Raw genomic sequence first — 22,816 nt, forward strand, 5'->3', positions numbered from 1 at the left:
CAAGCAACTTCACAGGGCTGACCTGAGATCAGATTCATACGAGGTTTCCACTGGACAACACACTGGTCTGATTAACCCACTTCTGACCTGAGATCAGATTCTAAAAATGTCAGTCGTTCTTCGATTTTTCAAAAATAGCAGACCTACAAGCTCGTAGCGCGCCACTCGTTGGCGCGCTATGAGCTTGTAGATCTGCTATTTTTCAATAGCTAAAGCATAACATGATGCTGACACCAAAACGGGTTCCCGGTCAGAATGGGTTAACCCATTTAGACCGGCTGGGATACGATTCTACAAAATGTCTCCTAAAATCCTGACAGTTTTCTTGAACAACCTCGTGTTTCTATGTCAGTTGTTCTTAAACATTTTCATGTCGAGGTCCAAGGACCCCCAAAAGACCAGTTTGTGTTGGAGTCCTCAAATGTGTTTCTGGGTGGAGAGGAACTTGACCTTGTTGTCCCAGAGATCAAGTACCTCTGAGTCATATTTAGACTCAACCCTAACCTTTAAAAAAAAACATGTGAAGAAAGTCACTAATACGATTAAATTCAACCTTCACAATTTTAAACAAATTAGACCATTCCTGACAGTTGGCACCGGCAAACGACATTCGGCCAGAATGTCCTCTCAGTACAGGGTTGTGTAGCATGGAATGGCCTTTCTCTGCGTATATTAGGGATTGTGCTATACATTTCCATATTTTAAATTCAATCTGAAAAAATGGTTGCTTGAAAACCAAAGCTGCAACCATTCATGATTATTTTAGGTGTATTTATTTTTTATGCTGTGTTCCATATGTAATGTTATGTGAATTTATTTCACTGTTTAACCACAAATATGGCTTAAACATTTATTTTTTAATTACTTATACCGTTACCTTTTAGACTGACAAATTAATGTGTAGCTATATATTCTTTAATCAAATGTATAGTGTGCAGTCAGAATAAGGGTAAAGGTACCATGTGGGTGGCTTTGATTTAATTTGTATTTTATTTAAATTGAGGGTATGTGCATGCATGAAGTGAATGGCAAAATGGAGTGGCAAAGTGAGTTTAATGTTATCTAATGTTGTTTAATGCAATCAGATAAGACTTTTCTGTTTGGATGTATGGGCTGTCAATCAGATAAGACTTTTCTGTTTGGATGTATGGGCTGTCAATCAGATAAGACTTTTCTGTTTGGATGTATGGGCTGTTAATCAGATAAGACTTTTCTGTTTGGATGTATGGGCTGTCAATCAGATAAGACTTTTCTTTTTGGATGTATGGGGCTGTCAATCAGATAGGACTTTTCTGTTTGGATGTATGGGCTGTCAATCAGATAAGACTTTTCTGTTTGGATGTATGGGCTGTCAATCAGATAAGACTTTTCTGTGTAGTTTTTTGCCACTCAGTAGGCGTTCCTGCATGACTTCCTGTTATGATGATGATGTCACAGCGCATACCCTCTATACACTGACACGACAACGCGTATTCAGGGCGGAGTCACCACCCCCAGGGTAAGTTGTGATTTGCTCTCGTTCACTGCAATGCAATTTGCGGCATTTCCAAAACAATATTGCGCAGAGTAGCGATTATCAAACTTATTTGCAATGACATACGTTGAAAGATCTGTTGCCCGTAGACAAGGCACGTTACCTCCGCAGGTTAGATATTATCGGCATAGATGTTTGTCCGTATGTGATTAAGGATTGGAAAAGGTTGCATTGGCAGCCGTCGAAAATTCTGCCCAGGGTAAATGTCCCGGATGTGACGTTTCGGGGCGTTCCTGTCTTGTTTCGTGTCAGTGTATAAGAAGCCTAATCAGCAGTTGAGCAAAAATCTATTTTTTAATTAATTATTCATCTCGTCCGAACAAATAATTAGAAGAAAAACAACATAAAAAGTGTTGTAAACCTGCCCTTTTTTAAAATCTTCTTTCTAATTATTTGTTCGGCCCCAAAAAAATGCGTTTATTGTCATGAGTTGTCACCATCCGAGTTGGCTTTGTCCAAGACTTACAGTTCAGTCAGGAACACCTCAAGAATGGATGGAATATATATTTATTGAATATAAGATGAGCAATACATTTATTATGGTTTGGCGATGTATTGGCCGGCAGCGTTCTGCACTGAGGTTCCCTGACTGAACTTGCTCTGCGCATGTCTACGACAGGCACAAATGCTCATGTCTTTAACCCATTCTGACCTGAGATCAGATTCATACGAGGTTTTCCACTGGACACACACTGGTCTGATTAACCCATTCTGACCTGAGATCAGATTCATACGAGGTTTTCCACTGGACACACACTGGTCTGATTAACCCATTCTGACCTGAGATCAGATTCTAGAAATGTCAGTCGCTCTTCGATTTTTCAAAAATAGCAGACCTACAAGCTCGTAGCGCGCCACTCGGTGGCGCGCTATGAGCTTGTAGATCTGCTATTTTTCAATAGCTAAAGCATAACATGATGCTAACACCAAAATGGGTTCCCGGTCAGAATGGGTTAAGGTTCCAGCGAGCCGCCCCACTTTGTACTGTACTGTACTGTACTGTACTGTACTGTACTGTACTGTACTGTACTGTACTGTACTGTACTGTACTGTACTGTACTGTACTGTACTGTACTGTACTGTACTGTACTGTACTGTCACATCCGAAATCACACAATGGCTGCGAAAAACTCAGCAGCAGCCTCCCCCTGGCCAGCCTGGGCTGGCCAGGGGGAGGCTGGAACTGGTTGGAATAACGTGTTCCTTCCACGCGCTACGTCCAACCAGGGAAACTCCCCCCTGTCAGGTGTAAAGGAGCAACTTTGACACTCGGGCATGAAGGAAGCATGAGTTCAAGTCCGTTGCTCTCCCCTTGTCCCCCATATATGGGGACTAGGTAGAGCCCAGGATCACATTAGATGATTGACACAGGGGTGAAAAATGGGTTACAAAATCGTGGGATAAAAAAATATATATTATTCAATGTACTTGTCGAGACAGATTATATTATTTCTTTTATATTATTAACAAAGAGCTGGGATAGAATATACAGCTACTGGATTTACATCTTTCGGTGCAATCGTTTGGCTATAGTAATCTGATTTATTACAGTCTGTGGATAAGGCGTTTAGAAAATGACTCATGTCCGTCCTTCCTTCTGCCCGCCTGGGTTCTGTCTGGGTTCAGTAACTGCAGATCGAGGCCTCCATTCAACATTCTCTTAAGAGAGTCTCAGTTTGGTGCTCATTACTCTGTGATAATTGAGAGTTCAATCGAGTGCGAAAACGGATTCCACTAGTTCAAGGTGAAGATGATTCATCCGTGCATTTAAATTCTATACAGATCTAACAACTACCTTCACCCTCTCTCTCTATCTCTCTCTATCTCTCTCTCTATATATATACTGTATATCTCTATCTCTCGCTCTCACATTCTCTCACATATCTCTCGCCCTCCCGTGCCCGGCTAGAAACTTTACTTTTCCCAATAACCTTAAAGATGGAGTGCCGTGATCCCCCCATCCTAAGACATGATCATCAGGTATTGTTACTTATTATAATTATGAGGAGGAAGATTTTCTTTTTCAAAAAACAAAGTGTACAGTATTTGTTAAAATGACGTCTTTATGTGGACATTAAGGCCTCACTCACACCTAAGACACACTTGTGATGTGTCCTGTGTGTGTACTGTCAAGTGTCAATGTTTCAGCCTCCAGGAATAAACCCTAAATACAAAGGGAAGACATCATTGCAAACAACAACCACACCAAGGGGTCTAATGAAGTACTGTCACCTCATAAACACAATGGAAAAATACAAAAATCAGGGCACTTCATCTTTAACAAGGGTTATTAAGTTAAAATGATGTTTCCACTTTATTGTCACCATCTTTTCTCCAATGCAGGATAAATCTATCTCTGATAATGCAGTTTTCAGAGCTTTCAGAGCAGAGAAGTGAGCTGCTATTGTAGTATAACGTAGCAGGCAGTGGCGTGCACATACAGACATTTAGAGGGGCAGGTGTCAAGTGAAAAAAGGGCACCTTGTGCAGGCAGTGCAGTGTGTGGAACCGGCCGGTTGCCTTAATAGTGTGAGTTTGACTGTACTCTACTGTACAGTGTACACTGTAAAAGAAAAAAATATATATTTTTTTTTTCAAAAGGGCACATTTGTCCAGAGGGAAAGGGGCAGGGGGTGCTCTCCCTAGTGTCTATCTGTGCACGCCACTGGTAACGGTTCTTACGTAAACCCAATGAATTCGAAACCAAAGTCTGTTATTATTGTTTCATGTTAGGTAATCTTTATATTACACACAGATCTATGAAGAGGTAAGATGCTGTACAAGAAGGCTAATGTAAGACTGTTTAAACATCAAACATAACATTGTTTTTTTTTTAAATGGACTGTGTACTGCGCTTAACACATTACGACAAGTAATGTCAGCAGTTGGTATATAAAATAAAACTCAAGGACGAATAATAATAATAATGACAATAAAATGAAAAAAAAAAACTAACTCTCCCCTTGTTTAATACCCAACCCTAATTCCTAAATGAAAGTACTTACAGAAAAATGAACAAAACAAACAACGGGCCACGGCCTATGTTGTTAAAGACGTGTCTGACTTAAAGCCAGAAACAGCAATAGATCGTCATCGAGGCAATCTTGGCACCTCTATAATCAATTGGGCTTGGCCTGCGACTGAATAACAAGTGTGGAAACAATTATATAACTCTCATCCAATTCCAGGCAGACGCAACCAAATGCTCTGTGTATTTGAGATGATGGCTAAACATTCCATATTTTTGTAGCTGGACTTCCACCTCGACATCTTTTAGGACCTGGTTTTTTGTTCAGTCACCTGACAGAAGATTCCTTTCCCCGCACTCACAGCAAAATATATATATATATAAAAAACATTTTAAAACATTCAGATATTGGCACACATATTTAGGCTACTGTACTGTACAGGCAGAAACGATACCACAGCTTGTTCCGTACGTTCATTGAAAATATTTCATATGTTTCAAAATATACAAAATAAAACAATCAAATATATATTTCTTAAACTTATATCTAAAACATGTATTTCTAGAGTCAGGCGCTTTTTTTTTTGTGACCCATTTTTGTAACTTTTGAAACACATTTCTTCTTTTCAGGCATGTGGTGTCTTGGAGGATTTGGAGCTTGTGTGTGTGTGTGTGTGTGTGTGTGTGTGTGTGTGTGTGTGTGTGTGTGAGACCGTGCGTGTGTGAGACCGTGCGTGTGTGAGAGTGAGAGGATGGGGTTGATGATTTGGGGGGGTACTACTAGTTTGCCGTTTTCTTGCGTAGGACAAAATAGACGATTGAAGATATGAAGGTGATGGCGAAGGAGATCCAGGCGAGGATGTAACAGTGGCCGTACGAGCCGCTCTCTGAGAGGTGGAAGCGGTCTGTGTAGATGGACGCTGCGATCATAATGCATAGGCCTGGAGGGGGAGAGAGAGAGAGAGAGAGAGATATCAGTGGTACTCAACGTGACAACGTTTGTAAGTAAAAGTATCAAAATACTACACAGTGGTGGAAAGTACTTTTACTTAAGAACTGTACTATTTTGAGGTATTTGTACTTTACTAGAGTATTTCCAATTTCCAGTACTTTTACTTCTACTCCACTATACATCTCAGAGCCAGAATTTGTACTTTTACTTCACTATTATTTGAATTTTTTAGTTTTTTTTAGTTAGTAGATTTTAATTTTGATACATTAACCACTTCAATAAAGTTTGAATTGAATTGAATTGACAAAAAAACCAAGACGAAAAATCTTCGTCGACTACCTTTTTTTTCACTGACGAAAAACTCAATGGAAACTAAATGAAAACTAAGCTATGGTGACTAAAACTGAGACTAAATATATTGACAATTTCGTCAACAAATAAAAACTAGACTAAAATGTTAGGAAGGGACTATAGTGGAAAAGAGATCCAGTAGAAGTCACTTTACAATTGGTTGCATGCTGAAAATAGCCGATCTACAAGCCCACAACGCGTCACGCTGCGACGCGTTGTGGGCTTGTAGATCGACTATTTTCAGCAAGCGTAAAAGACAGCATCAAGGCCCGCCAACATATATTTTAGTCGACTAAATCAACTGTAGACTGTAGATTTAAACTCACTAAAACATTCCAGGCGACTAAAAATGTGACTAAAACTAAGTGAAAACTATTCAAAAGACTAAATGACTAAAACTAAACACACTTTGCCAAAAAACAACACTTAAGCGTTGAACACTCACATGCAAGGATCTGGAAGATTCCTGAGAGGGTGAACCTCTTTCCTTTCTCCAGAGTGAAGAGCTGAGCCACAAACACAAACAGACCCAGGATGGAGAATATGCAGGCTAGCACCGAACTGGCCTGCACTGCCTGGAGGTAATCTGCAGGTGGCGCCAAAGAGACAGACAGAGGATGAAGTGAGAGATGGCCAACAAGCTGAGTGAGTATTTAGTTCAGGCATTTTGAGAAATTTCCCCTGAACAAATTGCAACAGGTTTTTGTTTCATGTTTTTAGTATAACAACATGCCGTCACCAGAAATGTGTTGACATCATCACATTTGGGCCAAGTGGCTATGGCCATTTTTTAGAGTGTTTTCTCATGCAAAACAAATGCTTGCAATGGATTCAGAATCATGACAACCCCGTAGTTTGAAACGTCACATGCTAAAGCAGAATGACATTTTGAATATACATTTAAGTTGTTAATGGTACCATCACCTTTAGCATGTTTCAATATGTTCCAGCACTGGGATTTCTTAGGACTTTTGACATGTGGTTAATTACATATTTATGAGTGTTTCTGTTTCAATTTGTTTTTGGTTAAGCCCTTTTTATTTTGCCACAAAATGCCTGCACTATATAGTGAGTACACACACACACACACACACACACACACACACACACACAGGCACACCTAGCAAACAGTGGATGACATTGATTGCGTTGACACCTCTAAGAATGGGCCCCTTCAAGAATCTTGTCAGACAAACTCGTATGGAAGCTATGTTGTCACAGGTGTTTGTTACTTATACAAACAATGTTCACGCATGTACGCTCATGTGCATATTTAGAATTGTGAAACGCCAGACTGGTTTTGTTGGACGAAATGCTGATTGAAATGTAGACACGCAACGTGACAGGAGAGGAGGAGGGGTTACTGTAATAACACACATGCATATATCACTATCTATGTAAAATAAGTTAACCCATTCTGAACGGGAACCCATTTTGGTGTTAGCATCATGTTATGCTTTAGCTATTGAAAAATAGCAGATCTACAAGCTCATAGCGCGCCACCGAGTGGCGCGCTACGAGCTTGTAGGTCTGCTATTTTTGAAAAATCGAAGAACGACTGACATTTTTAGAATCTGATCTCAGGTCAGAATGGGTTCATCAGACCAGTGTGTGTCCAGTGGAAACCTGGTATGAATCTGATCTCAGGTCAGAATGGGTTAACGAGGCTAATATTGTGTGTTCTGCATGCTTCATTATAATTCCACTCGAGGCTGTGTGTGTACTCGTATAATGCATATAGACATGAGGCCCAAAAGCTGCTAGCTGCCACACCCAGACACCCTATCCTCTCCCTGCTTCCTCCCCCAGCCTTGACTGAGGATGAATATACAGCTCCTTAACCCATTCTGACCTGAGATCAGATTCATACGAGGTTTCCACACTGGTCACACACTGGTCTGATGAACCCATTCTGACCAGAGATCAGATTCTAAAAATGTCCGTCGTTCTTCGATTTTTCAAAAATAGCAGACCTACAAGCTCGTAGCGCGCCACTCGGTGGCGCGCTATGAGCTTGTAGGTCTGCTATTTTTCAATAGCTAAAGTATAACATGACGCTAACACCAAAACGGGTTCCCGTTCAGAATGGGTTAATCTATTCTAATCTATAGAGCACTGACGGAGGTCTTATAGGACCGGAACGTTTGCTTTTTAAATGCACCATGAGCACGTGAGAGCACCATAAGAGCATGATAAAATAAAAGAAAATATATTTTACTAAGTCTCAGTCTAAGGAGTTTTACTTCTTTTTCTATACGGTGAGCGAGTCTTTTCCTGTCAAAGTCTCCCTTATGTTTTTGAGACCACCGCTGCCGTAGTCAAGTTTGGGAAAAAAAGGACGAAGAAAGACGCAACAGTTTTCTCAGTGCTTCAATCTATAGAGCGTTCCAGGAAATGACACCAAATGCCTTTTTCCTCATAGACATTTCAAAAAAGTTATAGGTTATACGCCGCGGACAAAGCCAACTCCAGTCGTGACAAATCATGACAAATACACAATATTTTGGACCAAGCAAATAATTACAAAGAAGAAAAACAACAACAAAAAAGTGTTGTAACCTGCCGTTTTTTTTCTTCTTTCTAATTCTTTTTTTGGCCCAAAAAATTGTGTTTTTGTTGTCATGATTTGTCAGGACAAGAGTTGGCTTTGTACGACGCTTAAAAGGTCTTTAAATAAATACTATTTGAAAAGTCTATGAGGAAAATGAACGGAGAATCATTTCCTGGGCCCTGGTAGGGGGCGGGACTGCGACGCTCTATAGACTCAAACAGGCCACTTTGACGACAGGTTGAACATGAGCATTGTTATACCCGTAAAGGGGGGGAAATACCACAAAGACATTATATAAATAAAAATATAAAATGTCTTCAGAGTCCTATAACTGCATGCAGATAATTAAGTGAACTATTTGCTGTATGAAGAATAGAAATATTCTTTGGAAGCCAAACTATTTCCGGTACATTTATGTAGCGCTTTTGTCCAAAGCACTTGTAGATTGTGCATTACATTTATTCACCCATTCACACACACTGACGGCAGAGGAAACCACGCAAGGCACCAACCTGCACATCGGGAGCAATTAGGGGTTCAGCGTCACTAACTCTGGGGTGTGTGTGTGTGTGTGTGTGTGTGTGTGTGTGTGTTACCTTGGGGATAGCTGGGGATGTTGGGGAGGTCGGTGTAGTTCCCGCCCACCCAGCGGGCCCACACATCAGTGGATATTTCTATTCCAGCCGTGGTCGTTACCCACCAAGCCTGAACAGGGAATGAGGCACAGGTGAGCCACATCATCGTTATGAATATGATTGATGGCAGTGGTGGAAAGTAACTTTACTTAACCCATTCTGACCTGAGATCAGATTCATACGAGATTTCCACTGGACACACACTGGTCTGATGAACCCATTCTGACCTGAGATCAGATTCTAAAAATGTCAGTCGTTCTTCGATTTTTCAAAAATAGCAGACCTACAAGCTCGTAGCGCGCCACTCGGTGGCGCGCTATGAGCTTGTAGATCTGCTATTTTTCAATAGCTAAAGCATAACATGATGCTGACACCAAAATGGGTTCCCGTTCAGAATGGGTTATTTGAAAACTTTACTAATTGTTACTAGCTACTAATTACTTTGTAGATCTTTGGTTACTACTACAAAACAAACATTCTAAAACGGTTAGTCCCCAATACGTGATTCTGTTTGGCTGGTACCCGTAATCTCACGATAATCCACACCAGCAATAACTTTGGTCTGACTGATGTATTTATATGTGTTTCAACTTTCAAGCCTTATGACATGCTGTAAAACCTTTTGCCCTTCGGGGACACTAATAAACAACCTTGAACCTTGAGGGAGGTCGGAATAATGACATGGCACCCTAGTGTCACTGTTTGACATGTAACTGTATGTGTATGGTTCAAGTGGTTCATTAAATGTACGGGTTTCGTTGCAAAAACAGGCTTCCTCAAAGGAACAGCCTCATAGTGTGAAGCTCGTTAATTTATAGCCTCTCTTTTGGAAATGAGAAAGAGGTCTTTATTCACGCGGAGCAGCAGATTGCGTAAATATGACTGACCAAAGAAAAGAAGTGAATAAGTGAATTGCCCAAAAGAGGAGAAGGAGGAGGAGGAGGGTGGAAAGTCTAATTAGTGAGCTTTCCGAGAACAAGGGTCTGTGTTGTTGGGGTTTGTCCTCAGCGCACCATGTTCTGACATGGGTGTGTGTGTGTGTGTGTGTGTGTGTGTGTGTGTGTGTGTGTGTGTGTGCGTGTTTGTACATGAGTGTGTGTGTGTGTGCGTGCGCTCCAGGGCAGAATGAAGGGGACAACAGTCAACGGATGGAATGCACATCTGCGCCGAACAGGGATTCCGCAAACACATTCCACACGGGCGGCGCTCTCAACGCTCAGGTATGTGACACTGAACTTGCGACACGCACGCATGCACGCACGTTTTTTTGTTATTTAGCCCATTCTGACCTGAGATCAGATTCATACGAGGTTTCCACTGGACACACACTGGTCTGATTAACCCATTCTGACCTGAGATCAGATTCTAAAAATGTCAGTCGCTCTTCGATTTTTCAAAAATAGCAGACCTACAAGCTCGTAGCGCGCCACTCGGTGGCGCGCTATGAGCTTGTAGATCTGCTATTTTTCAATAGCTAAAGCATAACATGATGCTAACACCAAAACGGGTTCCCGGTCAGAATGGGTTAGGTAAAAGTATCAATGTAGAAATACTCCGTCCAGAATTCTAAATGTATACTTGAGTGAAAGTGCAAAAGTATATCGGCATCAAAATGTACTTCAAGTACCAAAAGTAGAAAGTACTCGCTAGTATGCAGAATGTCTCATTTCAAAAATGTAAAACGTCTAAAAACAAAAACGAAAATCTTTTGTCGATATTATTTGAAAAGATCGACAATTTTCAAATATCCAAAATGTTTGAAACTTTTGAGTGGTATATGTTTAAATCTAAAAAAAAAGTTACTAGTGACTAAAGTTTTCAAACAAATAGTAGTGGTGTAAAAGTATACAATATCTGAATCTGAGATGTAGTTATTATATAGAGTAGAGAGTAAAAGTATTGGAAATGACTCAAAGTAAACTTATTTTCCACCCTTGGTATGCATTTACAGTAGATGCAGGCCGGCTGCCTGACAGCTTCGTCCCACACATCACATTTACAGTAGATGCAGGGCGCGTATACGGTAAATAAACAACACAAGGAGTGATGACACCCCAGTCGATACTGTGTGTGTGTTAATAAATATACTACCCGCCACAGAAGTATGACACCGATGTCATGCAATGTGTTCCCGATGACGGACGTTTTACTAGAGATTAGGGCTGCAGGCCTTTAGCTGCACGATGAAAGGCAGAGCAGCATGTGTCGCGCATTGCGACGCATTGTGTTATTGTAGATCTGCTATTTTCAATAGATTTTATACACATTTTGAACTTGTGAAATGGCACATTCTGCACAATGAGTACTTTTAGTACTTTAAGTACATTTTGATGTTTTAATTTTGATGCTGTTATACTTTTGTACTTTTACTCAAGTACATTTTCAATTCCGTACTTTTACTTGTAATGAAGTAGTTCTAAATTGCAGTATTGGTACTTCTACTTGAGTTAAACAATTGAGTACTTTTTCCACCACTGCTCTCCACTATAGAGTAGTGCCTCCTGAATGCATATACTGTACATTCACACATATATATATATATATATTCACTATAGAGTAGTGCCTCCTGAATGCATATACTGTACATTCACACATATATATATATATATATTCACTATAGAGTAGTGCCTCCTGAATGCATATACTGTACATTCACACATATATATATATATATATTCACTATAGAGTAGTGCCTCCTGAATGCATATACTGTACATTCACACATATATATATATATATATTCACTATAGAGTAGTGCCTCCTGAATGCATATACTGTACATTTACACATATATATATATATTCACTATAGAGTAGTGCCTCCTGAATGCATATACTGTACATTCACACATATATATATATATATATTCACTATAGAGTAGTGCCTCCTGAATGCATATACTGTACATTTACACATATATATATATATTCACTATAGAGTAGTGCCTCCTGAATGCATATACTGTACATTTACATATATATATATATTATATTCATGTGAATATATATTCACATCTATACGCAGAGACAACGCGAGGTTGTTTGCAGGTGTGCAGAAACAACGCGAGGGGTTTGCAGGTGTGCATGTATACGCAGAGACAACGCGAGGGGTTTGCAGGTGTGCATGTATACGCAGAGACAACGCGAGGGGTTTGCAGGTGTGCATGTATATGCAGAGACAACGCGAGGGGTTTGCAGGTGTGCATGTATACGCAGAGACAACGCGAGGGGTTTGCAGGTGTGCATGTATATGCAGAGACAACGCGAGGGGTTTGCAGGTGTGCATGTATACGCAGAGACAACGCGAGGGGTTTGCAGGTGTGCATGTATACGCAGAGACAACGCGAGGGGTTTGCAGGTGTGCATGTATATACGCAGAGACAACGCGAGGGGGTTGCAGGTGTGCATGTATACGCAGAGACAACGCGAGGGGTTTGCAGGTGTGCATGTATACGCAGAGACAACGCGAGGGGTTTGCAGGTGTGCAGAGACAACGCGAGGGGGTTGCAGGTGTGCAGAGACAACGCGAGGGGGTTGCAGGTGTGCAGAGACAACGCGAGGGGTTTGCAGGTGTGCAGAGACAACGCGAGGGGGTTGCAGGTGTGCAGAGACAACGCGAGGGGTTTGCAGGTGTGCAGAGACAACGCGAGGGGGTTGCAGGTGTGCAGAGACAACGCGAGGGGGTTGCAGGTGTGCAGAGACAACGCGAGGGGTTTGCAGGTGTGCAGAGACAACGCGAGGGGGTTGCAGGTGTGCAGAGACAACGCGAGGGGGTTTGCAGGTGTGCAGAGACAACGCGAGGGGGTTGCAGGTGTGCAGAGACAACGCGAGGGGTTTGCAGGTGTGCAGAGACAACGCGAGGGGGTTGCAGGTGTGCAGAGACAACGCGAGGGGTTTGCAGGTGTGCAGAGACAACGCGAGGGGGTTGCAGGTGTGCAGAGACAACGCGAGGGGGTTGCAGGTGTGCAGAGACAACGCGAGGGGGTTGCAGGTGTGCAGAGACAACGCGAGGGGGTTGCAGGTGTGCAGAGACAACGCGAGGGGGTTGCAGGTGTGCAGAGACAACGCGAGGGGTTTGCAGGTGTGCAGAGACAACGCGAGGGGGTTGCAGGTGTGCAGAGACAACGCGAGGGGGTTGCAGGTGTGCAGAGACAACGCGAGGGGTTTGCAGGTGTGCAGAGACAACGCGAGGGGGGTTGCCGGTGTGCAGAGACAACGCGAGGGTTTTGTAGGTGTGCAGAGACAACGCGAGGGGTTTGTAGGTGTGCAGAGACAACGCGAGGGGTTTGCAGGTGTGCAGAGACAACGCGAGGGGGTGTGCAGAGACAACGCGAGGGGGTGTGCAGAGACAACGCGAGGGGGTGTGCAGAGACAACGCGAGGGGTTTGCAGGCGTGCATGTTGTGCTGCTTTACTTACATTATCGATGGTGGCGACTAGGAGGAGAATGATGCCTATGATGTGAAGGACAAATATGGCTGCTAGAAGAATCAACATGGCTGCTGTGCTGTGGACAGAAGGAGAGAGAGAGGGCAAAGGGAGATAATTAGAGGGAGTGTTAGCCCATTTAGACTTGAGGCTGATTAAAAAAATCAATAATAATCAACAGAGTTTTATGAAAAACCAGCCCCCAATCTGAAAGTATGTTGTTCCATGCAGGGACCCCACATGTCTGAGGAACCACATGGTTACACTTTTGTACCTTTTGTAACCATGAAGAAACCTTGACGTGACAGACAGAGACACACACACACACACACACACACACACACACACACAGGCAGGCAGGCAGACGCGCACACAGGTTTGTCACAGTCGAGGCTATATGACAAGTAACAAGGGCTCCAGTCAAGTTTGTGCCTGGTCTCAAGTCTCACACACACACACACACACACACACACACACACACACACACAGAACAAGGGCCAGTATCTGGCACCCACTCAGGGTGTGGCCTCTCAACTCCTAATTACTCTCGAGTTTGTAACTATAAACGAACTGCCAACAGGCTCCCACAGAAACACAGAAAAGACTTCAAACAAAAGGCAAGGCAAGGCAAGACAAGACAATTACGTATAGATATTGCATCAAAAAAGGTAAAAGATCTTGAGGGAGACAATATGTCCCTTAAGGACAATTAATTGATAAACATATAAGATAAGACTCAACCACCCAGGGGTGGGAGAAAAGCGATGGAAGTGGGATGCTGTAGTCTGTGGACGGATGAGTTGGGGCTTGTCTGGGGCCTTCCTACCAAACATGCCACTCCTTAAAATAACTGTAGAGAGAATACCTGCTTCTCCACTCACTGCCTGGTGGCTGGAACACACCCCATCCTGACGTCACTGTCGGTAGAGGGCGTCAGTCCCCAGGTTCATGTGCTTTTTATTTGCATTGTAATCTCCATATGGGGGATTTTAGATCGCCTCATATAAGAACTGTGTTTGAAAAATAAACCGATCACCATCCCGGCCTCTTCACTCATATGGATATGAAGCATCGACTGAAGGTGGAAATGTACAAATATACCCAAAGAGTAACAAAATAAGCGTTATAAAACGAGTCAAACAACCCAGAGACTACATTTCCGGGTAGGCGGGGTGACTGCATCTGCCCGTCGCACAACATAAACTGAATGTTAATTACGTTTTATTTTTTTATTGATATTTAATGTTTCGTGGTTAGTACGAGTTGAGTCACCACCAGCTGAGCTTACGTCAAAGAGGAATCTCAGGAACGCAATGTGTTGACAGCTGGGCGTGACGTATATTAGCAGCGACATTGCCTTCATAATATGTAGTTTCAAGGCTTTTGCGGCCACATTAATTCCATTTTCTCCAGAAACTGGCTGTATCAAATATGAATGGACATCATTAACGACACACAGCCACTACCCCCCTGACAGAAAGGCAGAGATGATCGGTTTATTTTTCAAACGCAGTTCTTATATGAAGCGATCTAAAATACCCCCTATGGGGATTTCAATGCAACTAAAAAAATACATGAACCTGTGTACTGAAAGTGACATCAGACTTCGGTGCTCTATCATTCTACCTGCTTCTCCACTGCCTGGTCAGCAGACGGCTGGACGTTGAATTTCTCTAAACTATAAACTTTCATGACAGCAGAACAGCCTAAAGTATACAAATATAATTTATGAAAAGCTACTACAGTGAAGTCTGTTCACAGAAGTTGTTGTATAGGATATGTGGGGATTATCTGACGAGGTACCATTTGAGTGGGCAAAACCTTACATACCGGTATACTAAATACTACTACATTTTTTATAGGGTCAACTGGTGACAATTCCGGGAGGAAAAACAGGCACGCACCGGCGTGAGTATTCATTCATTCTACCTGCTTCTCCACTGCCTGGTGGCTCTGGAACGCCCCCCCATTCATTCCTCTTTGCAATAGGCACACGTGCACATTATGCTAATGGACACACACACACACACACGCACACGCACACACACTTACGCATGCAGACGTGTGTGTAGTGTATGTGATAATCCTCAATTATATAGGACTATTACAACAATTTGAATTCGGTCAGTCAGTTATAGTTCTGCCCAGATCGGTGCATGTTTGCCTTTTGAACTTTTTTCTTATATCATATTTCTTTTCTTTTTCGTTTATAGTGTACAGTATGTATTATTACGTCATTGTGTCCAGTAGTAGAGAGGTTGTACTGTAGGCGTGAACTGAAGAGGAAGCACATCTGGATTGGAATGTGGCAACACACACACACACACGCACACACACACACACACACACACACACACACACACACACCCCGGGCGTTATAGCTAGCTACCTAACAACTATAATCACCCCACTCTGGGCTTCTGTAAATATTTCTTTAGACAGAAGATGTCTTGTATAATTTCCGGGCCAGAGAGTAGAGACCTACGATATACAGTTATGTTGAACGTTTGAGTTCACTGAAGTCTCTTGTTGTTCCGACGTCAACAACATTGGAACAGGCCCCGGGGCCAATCAGCTCGGGCCCTGCTGCTGCTGCTGCTGCTGCCTCAGTCAGTCAGTCAGTCCGGGACAACACTTTAATCAAAATATCATTACTTTGATCAAAGCCTGATCTCTTTTCAAAATTCCATGTCCTTCCACCAAAAAACAAAAGGCGTGTCCGGCCGCACAACTATAGTTCTGGTCCGGATGGATCTGGCACGACTCCATCACGCAGAACAGAACACATATGGTTTCTGGAGTATATATATATGTGACCAGATTTGACTGAGAGACTGCCATCGCACAAATTCCAGCTTTTCAACCAGAGGAGAAAAACTTTTTTTAATTTGTTTTTTCCCAAAATGAGTTTATAGCACAGACTCTTCACATACTAGAGCATCTCTGACTCTGAAATAAGTGTCAGAGCTGAAATCGTAAATTCAAATGTAAATATGAAATAAATGCTTAAACATGTAGCTATAGGTGTAATGTTAGAGACCACAGAAATGAACCTTTCAAGCCTGTTTTCTCAACTCGCTGTTTTCTGCAAGACATTACTCTATAAGCCTCTTAGACATTACTCTATAAGCCATATCTCCAAAACTGGTGGGCCAAACTGAACAACCAATGTCAATTTGAAGCTATGATTCCCTGCTTTCATATGACATGAAAAGACGAAAATTAAAAAAAATCCAATGGCAGTCCCTCAGTCAAATTTAGTCACAGTATAAGTCATTTTACACTTGGTGGCATGCTGAAAATAGCAGATCAACAAGCTCACAAAGACGCGTTGTGAGCTTGTAGATCGGCTAGTTTCAGCAGGAGTAAAATCAGCCATTACGGCGGCATCATGGCCCGCCAAAATACATTTCAGTCGACTAGATCAACTGTAGATTTAGTCGACCAAAACTATAGACTATAACACTAAAACATCCCAGGTGACTAAAATGAGACTAAAACTAAATGAAAACTATTCAAGACTGAATCTGGCAGCAAATCTAAAATTTCTGCCAAATTTCAACACTGGCACCAAATTAATTATTGTACATCCATGAAACCATCTCCAGCGACCACACCAGTGGCAAGTATACTAGTAGTTTTAATTCATAGCCTATACTCACACACACAACGGTGTCTCTTATTGCCGAAAATAACTGCTTTATCGAGGCTAAAAAAAAGCTTTACTGCACAATGAAATGTAATGAAATCCCGTGTTCATTTGAGTCAAGGGTGTAAAAATGGAAACCGTCAAATCGAATCAACACGAGGGTTTTGGCAGATGCACACACACACAGACACCCTACAGTGAGCGGTCTGAGCACCTACTTAAAAGTTATTCCTATGAGTCAAAACGTCCTCTTCTTCTTTATACTCTTCATTTTGTTTATTTATTTTTTCCATCGTGAAGGAATGTTCTTCCTGCACCGAAAGGTCTTGAGAGTTTTACTGTGCATTTTTAGAATGTCAATTCAGTTACAGTAATTGTATACTCTCTCAGTTACATTATGGATAAAAGGAACACAGATCGAGGATCTTATCGTGCCTTGTGAGAATAAAGATAAACAATAAGAAGAACTATTTAGAAAGTCAACTGAATAAGGATCAAAAACAAATACTCATAACTTACTTTTGCTGGTGTCTGAGCTGACTTGACTGTCCCTGGAACAACAAACAAGTACCTCCTGCTCTCTCTTCAATACAAACTTCAGACTAAACGCACAAACACTCACGTCTAAACCCTTAATTCTGCCCACTTTTGCCCTGCCCTTTTTTTTCCTTTAAAAAAAAAAAAAGTCCACACCCCAGACAATCCTCACTCACAGAAACACGCCTCTCCCTCTCTCTCTCTCTCTCTCTCTCTCTCTCTCTCTCTCTCTCTCTCTCTCTCTCTCTCTCTCTCTCTCTCTCTCTCTCTCTCTCTCTCTCTCTCTCTCTCTCTCTCTCTCTCTCTCTCTCTCTCTCTCTCTCTCTCTCTCTCTCCGTCCCTCCCTCCCTCCCTCCTTCCCTCCATCTACACACCCACCACTGTTTATTTACAGTTTCACAACTTCTTGTGGGCATGGCGACAGATGTTCATCGCTCCGGTCTTTGTCACTGAGCTCGATGTGACTCTTCTGGCAAGAAGCAGACGACGCGGTCGGCCTCTGACTCACTGATGTTCTGGAACGGGTGGCGGGGGGAGGGAGGGAAGGGGGGGGGACTCCCATAACACTACAGTGACTGGACACTGACAATAATTCTACACCCCATGCTGCAACCATGGAGACCGACCAAACGCCATGCGCACCCTGGCAACGATTTGAATCACAATGTCACTGTTGCACGCACACACACACGCGCACACACACACGCACGCGCACACACGTGCATGCGCGCACACACACCAGTGTTAATTTTCCAGTGTCTTATTTAGTCTTCTGAAAATTCTTAGTCGACTTAGGGCCGATTCATACTCGTATTTTACCGCTGTAGTGCCGAAATGATTTCAGTAGCACCGACCAAGAGACGACTTTAAGACGGTACCCGCCCCCCCTCCGAACCTCAAATGACGTCACATTGTAGCACCGAACAGACTTTTATTCGGCTCTAAAATAGGAGTATGAATCGGCCCTTAGTCTTTGTCTGTCTGTCAAAGGGTCACCATGCTCCAACTCCTTGGGTCCAAACGGTTGCACTGGTGACCCTTTGGTGTGCGTAGAGCTTCTTTGTACACAGTTGTTTTTTGGGCCCGAACCAGTTGAATCACATGGGACGACCTGGGTCAACGTGGGTCAGCGTGGGTCAGCGTCCAACAGGACACATCACACCACTGGGACAACGCTAACACCGTCTCGACCCTTTGGTGTGGTTAGGGCTTAAGTCAACAAAATGAGGGGGGGGGGGGGGGGGGTACAAGTCATAGCTTGAGAATTGGAACCGAAAGTGAGAGAGTGAGATAAGGATGGAGAACAAGAGAGAGAGTGGGAGGGAGGGAGGAATGTTGGAGAGAGAGAGAGAGAGAGGTGGTATTTCGCATGAGTTATGACCATTAATCATTTCTCACCATCGTCGCTGCGTGATGGTGATGGTGACTGCTATGGTTCATAATAACAGCATGACTGTACAGCAGGTCAGCATGAGCCATAGTCATGTGCTCAGCACACAACGTCCACTATATCACACACACACACACACACACACACAAACACACACACACACACAGAGTGTGTGTGTGTGCCCCTGCCCTTTTACCCGTCTGTAAAACAACTGCCCTCTCCTGACCACGAATGCATGCATTTACTTATGGTGAAAGAAATGCAAATGCCACTCCTCTCCTCTCCTTCCTATACCATATACCGGAATTAAGGCAGCGTTCATATCAGGAGATTTGCTTTCTTCTCCTGAACTTGAACGCAGCATTTTAGTTTATAGAAGTATAGTGGAGAGAGACAGGAATCATGCAGTGCAGCGTCTGGGAGTATAGGGATGTGCTTCAGCAACCTGGCCTTTAACCCATTCTGACCGGGCACCCATTTTGGTGTTGGCATCATGTTATGCTTTAGCTATTGAAAAATAGCAGATCTACAAGCTCATATCGCGCCACCGAGTGGCGCGATACGAGCTTGTAGATCTGCTATTTTTGAAGAATTCGAAGAACGACTGACATTTTTAGAATCTGATCTCAGGTCAGAATGGGTTAATCAGACCAGTGTGTGTCCCGTGGAAACCTCGTATGAATCTGATCTCAGGTCAGAATGGGTTAACCCGCCTGTAAAACACCTGCCGTCTCCAGACCACCAATGCAGCATTTACTACATGGTGAATTGAAGAAATGCAAATGCCCTCCTCTCCTCTCCTTTCCATGCCATATACACATACCGAAAGGCATGCAGTGTTCAGGAGATTTGCTTTATTTCCGAAGTCTCCTGAACTTGAACGCAGCATTTTCAATATCCATGTCGTACACACACACACACACACACACACACACACCGCATCTCCAGGAGATAAAGAAGAGTGGCTGGGTTGCGCCACCGAAAATATAGCAGATCTACAAGTTCACAACGTTCTCAACGCATCTCACTGCGACGCGTTGAGAACGTTGTGAACTTGTAGATCTGATATTTTCGCCATTTTTTTGTCCAAAAGCTCCCTCTCTCTGCACGTCCCTGTCTGAGAGCGATGGGGCAAAACCCGCCGGACTTGTCTGTCAGGCATCAAAGCCTCTCTGTGTGCACAAACTGGTGCGAGAGGAGACGAGGATGAGGGTTTTATTATTATTATAAGTATTTTTTATGTTAAGTCATCAAAGAAATGACAGCAACGGCGGACAATATTTAATGAAAATGTCCATTATATTATGAGCGAAACTGGATTTGAATGACTTGTTTGACCAAGTTGGGAAACAGTCAGTGTGTAAATGTTATTTTATTATGCAATAGATGCGTCGCAGTCCCCTTTCATGACGACCTCAGGCCCAGGAAATCATTCTGAAATAATTCGGATATATATGAATACAGCTTGTTCTACAATAGTTGGTCTCCTGTGCGAGGCACCTGCCGATCCGCAGGTGTGCAAACGTTTCTGCTCTTTTAACTTCTTAACCCATTTAGCCCTGAGGACGACATTTTGAAAAACTTCTTCTAAATCATGACAAGAGCATGTTTCCATATCAGTGGTGCTCAATATTTCATGCCAAGGACCCCAACGATTAATATTATGTATTTGGTCGCCGACCGCCATCTGAAAATATGTTGTTCCAGGAACCCCCCCCCCCCCCCCCCTCCTCCCAGAAGCAAAGATTTGCGTTAAAAACGTTCGCTGTGAAAGAATATATATTATTCAAATATCTACGCCACATTTTCACGATTTAAAAAAAATCACACCCGTGTGAACCGAGTGGTGCAACTCCCATCTCTCTCCCCCCCCCCCCCCCCCCGTCCTCTCTCTCTCTCTCTCTCTCTCTCTCTCTCTCTCTCTCTCTCATTAGCTGGTACTCATACTGTTGCTCACATACATACATACTCATAGGTGAACGTCACATACATCATGTCACAGACATCACATTGCTGGTTGTAGGAGTGGTTGCGCCACTCAAAAATAGCTCAAAGTGAAACACCAAAAGGGGCTTCCTTCCCGCCCAGAGTGGGTTGATAATAGGAAAGTCTTTTCATTGTTCCGTTCAAGCGTGGGCATGTCCCCCTGAGGCCTGTGTAGGGAAATCCTTCCAAGCCAAATATGGGCAGTGGCCACTTAAGTAAATGTACTTTCAAAGACAGACTACCTGTTTGAGTATCATTACTGGTCTGCTTTGATTGGCTCAAAGACAGACTACCTGTTTGAGTATCATTACTGGTCTGTTTTGATTGGCTTGAGGTGTTGGTGATTCACCAACAGCATAATAACGACGGTCCACACTGACAATATACCTGTCAATACTATGACCTCACATGATACAGGAAATCCTCTGAATGCTTATAGCGTTTAAAAGCGACCTGGCTTCATTTCAGAGTGGCCATTCATGCTGCGCGCCATTCATATCATTCATATCATTCACATCATTCACATCATTCTTCATATCATTCATATCATTGGAGCGCATCATACATGAATGCCCTTTTACGCCTTTGTTCTTGATTTCAAACAAAAGAAACGTCTGGATATCATGGTGAACGTCTGGAACTTTGGTATCGCGTCGCTTTGCTTTCCTTTGACAAAAAGGCTATTTGAATTAAACTTGGTATTTCAGTAATGCTATGGTTTGTGTGTGTGTGTGTGCGTGTGCGTGTGTGTGCGCGCGTGTGTATGTATAAACTAGACGGAGCATGACACTTGAAAGTTGGAATGTTTAGCGTAGCGCCACCACAGGAATGTTCAATAACACGGTCACCATGGTGACAGAGAAAGCTTTCCAAGCTGGCGTTGCAGGACACAAAGTGACCCGTTGCCACGACGACACTGTCTGTCGGTCGTCGCGTCTCGTCTCCCATTCTAGTACCTATATCTTGTCCCGTGGTGTCATTAAAAGAAGAAAGTCAGACTTGAATTTGAATCTCTCTTTGGTCCATTCAAATTCTGTCATTTGAATGGCTTGGGGTGGGTGTGTGGGGTTCTTTCATCCTATTGTAATAATAGGTTATCACTTTCCATAGCATACCGTACCGTACCGTACCGTACCGTACCGTTCCGTTATCAGGCTCCATCTCGGCCCGTAGCACTTGCACTAGCCTCGACGACCTTGTATGCAAAAGCTAAACTCATGTAATTAAGCATTTTATTAGATTTCATTTAAAACGTTTTATTTTATTTATTATTTCATTTCATGTAGCACGTAGCAATCTATAATGCATACCTATAGCTTCACTGCCCGTATAATCTACTGTTCGACAGATATTAGGTTCTATTAGCTTGCTTATGATTCACAATGACTATTTCTAATGTATTTGCTGTATTGCCTTGCATTGTTGTTGCTTACTGTGTAAATCACTCTGGATGGGTGGGAACCCCTTTTGGTGTTTTAAACATGTTATAATTTAGCTATTGAAAGAAATTGCAGATCTACAAGCTCATAGCTACGAGCTTGTAGGTCTGCTATTTTTGAAAAATCTTGAAAAATGTGGCGCAAATCTTTGAATATATATTCTTTCAAAGTGAATGTTTTTAACTCGGGTCTAAATGGGTTAAGAGCGTCTGCTAAATGCCAAATTTATATTTGTATTTGTATTTATATTTTGTAAATTGTGTATCACTGATGAATGTTGAACAAGAGTGTCCAGTCTTATCTGTTTCCATGTGCTGTGGTTTGAAAGTCATGCAGTAAATCCTTCTAAATCTATCGTGGGGCACCACACCTATCTGTACAACTCCCAGACTGAGTCT

At 42.7% G+C, this 22,816-nt stretch overlaps 1 protein-coding gene across 1 annotated transcript; it reads right to left on the reverse strand.

The window, feature by feature from the left end:
• Positions 1-3,787: 3,787 nt before the first annotated feature.
• On the reverse strand, positions 3,788-17,719 carry LOC308324620 (epithelial membrane protein 1). Its single transcript, XM_080776775.1, has 5 exons — positions 17,586-17,719; positions 13,409-13,496; positions 8,953-9,061; positions 6,251-6,391; positions 3,788-5,443 (listed from the first exon to the last, which is right to left on the reverse strand). The coding sequence occupies exons 2-5, from the start codon at positions 13,484-13,486 to the stop codon at positions 5,283-5,285; spliced, it is 489 nt and encodes a 162-aa protein (XP_080632901.1). The 5' UTR covers positions 13,487-13,496; positions 17,586-17,719; the 3' UTR covers positions 3,788-5,282.
• Between the last annotated feature and the right edge of the window lie 5,097 nt (positions 17,720-22,816).

Source organism: Protomyctophum bolini (genome assembly GCF_963924005.1).
Source record: "Protomyctophum bolini genome assembly, chromosome: 11".
Lineage (NCBI taxonomy): Eukaryota > Metazoa > Chordata > Actinopteri > Myctophiformes > Myctophidae > Protomyctophum > Protomyctophum bolini.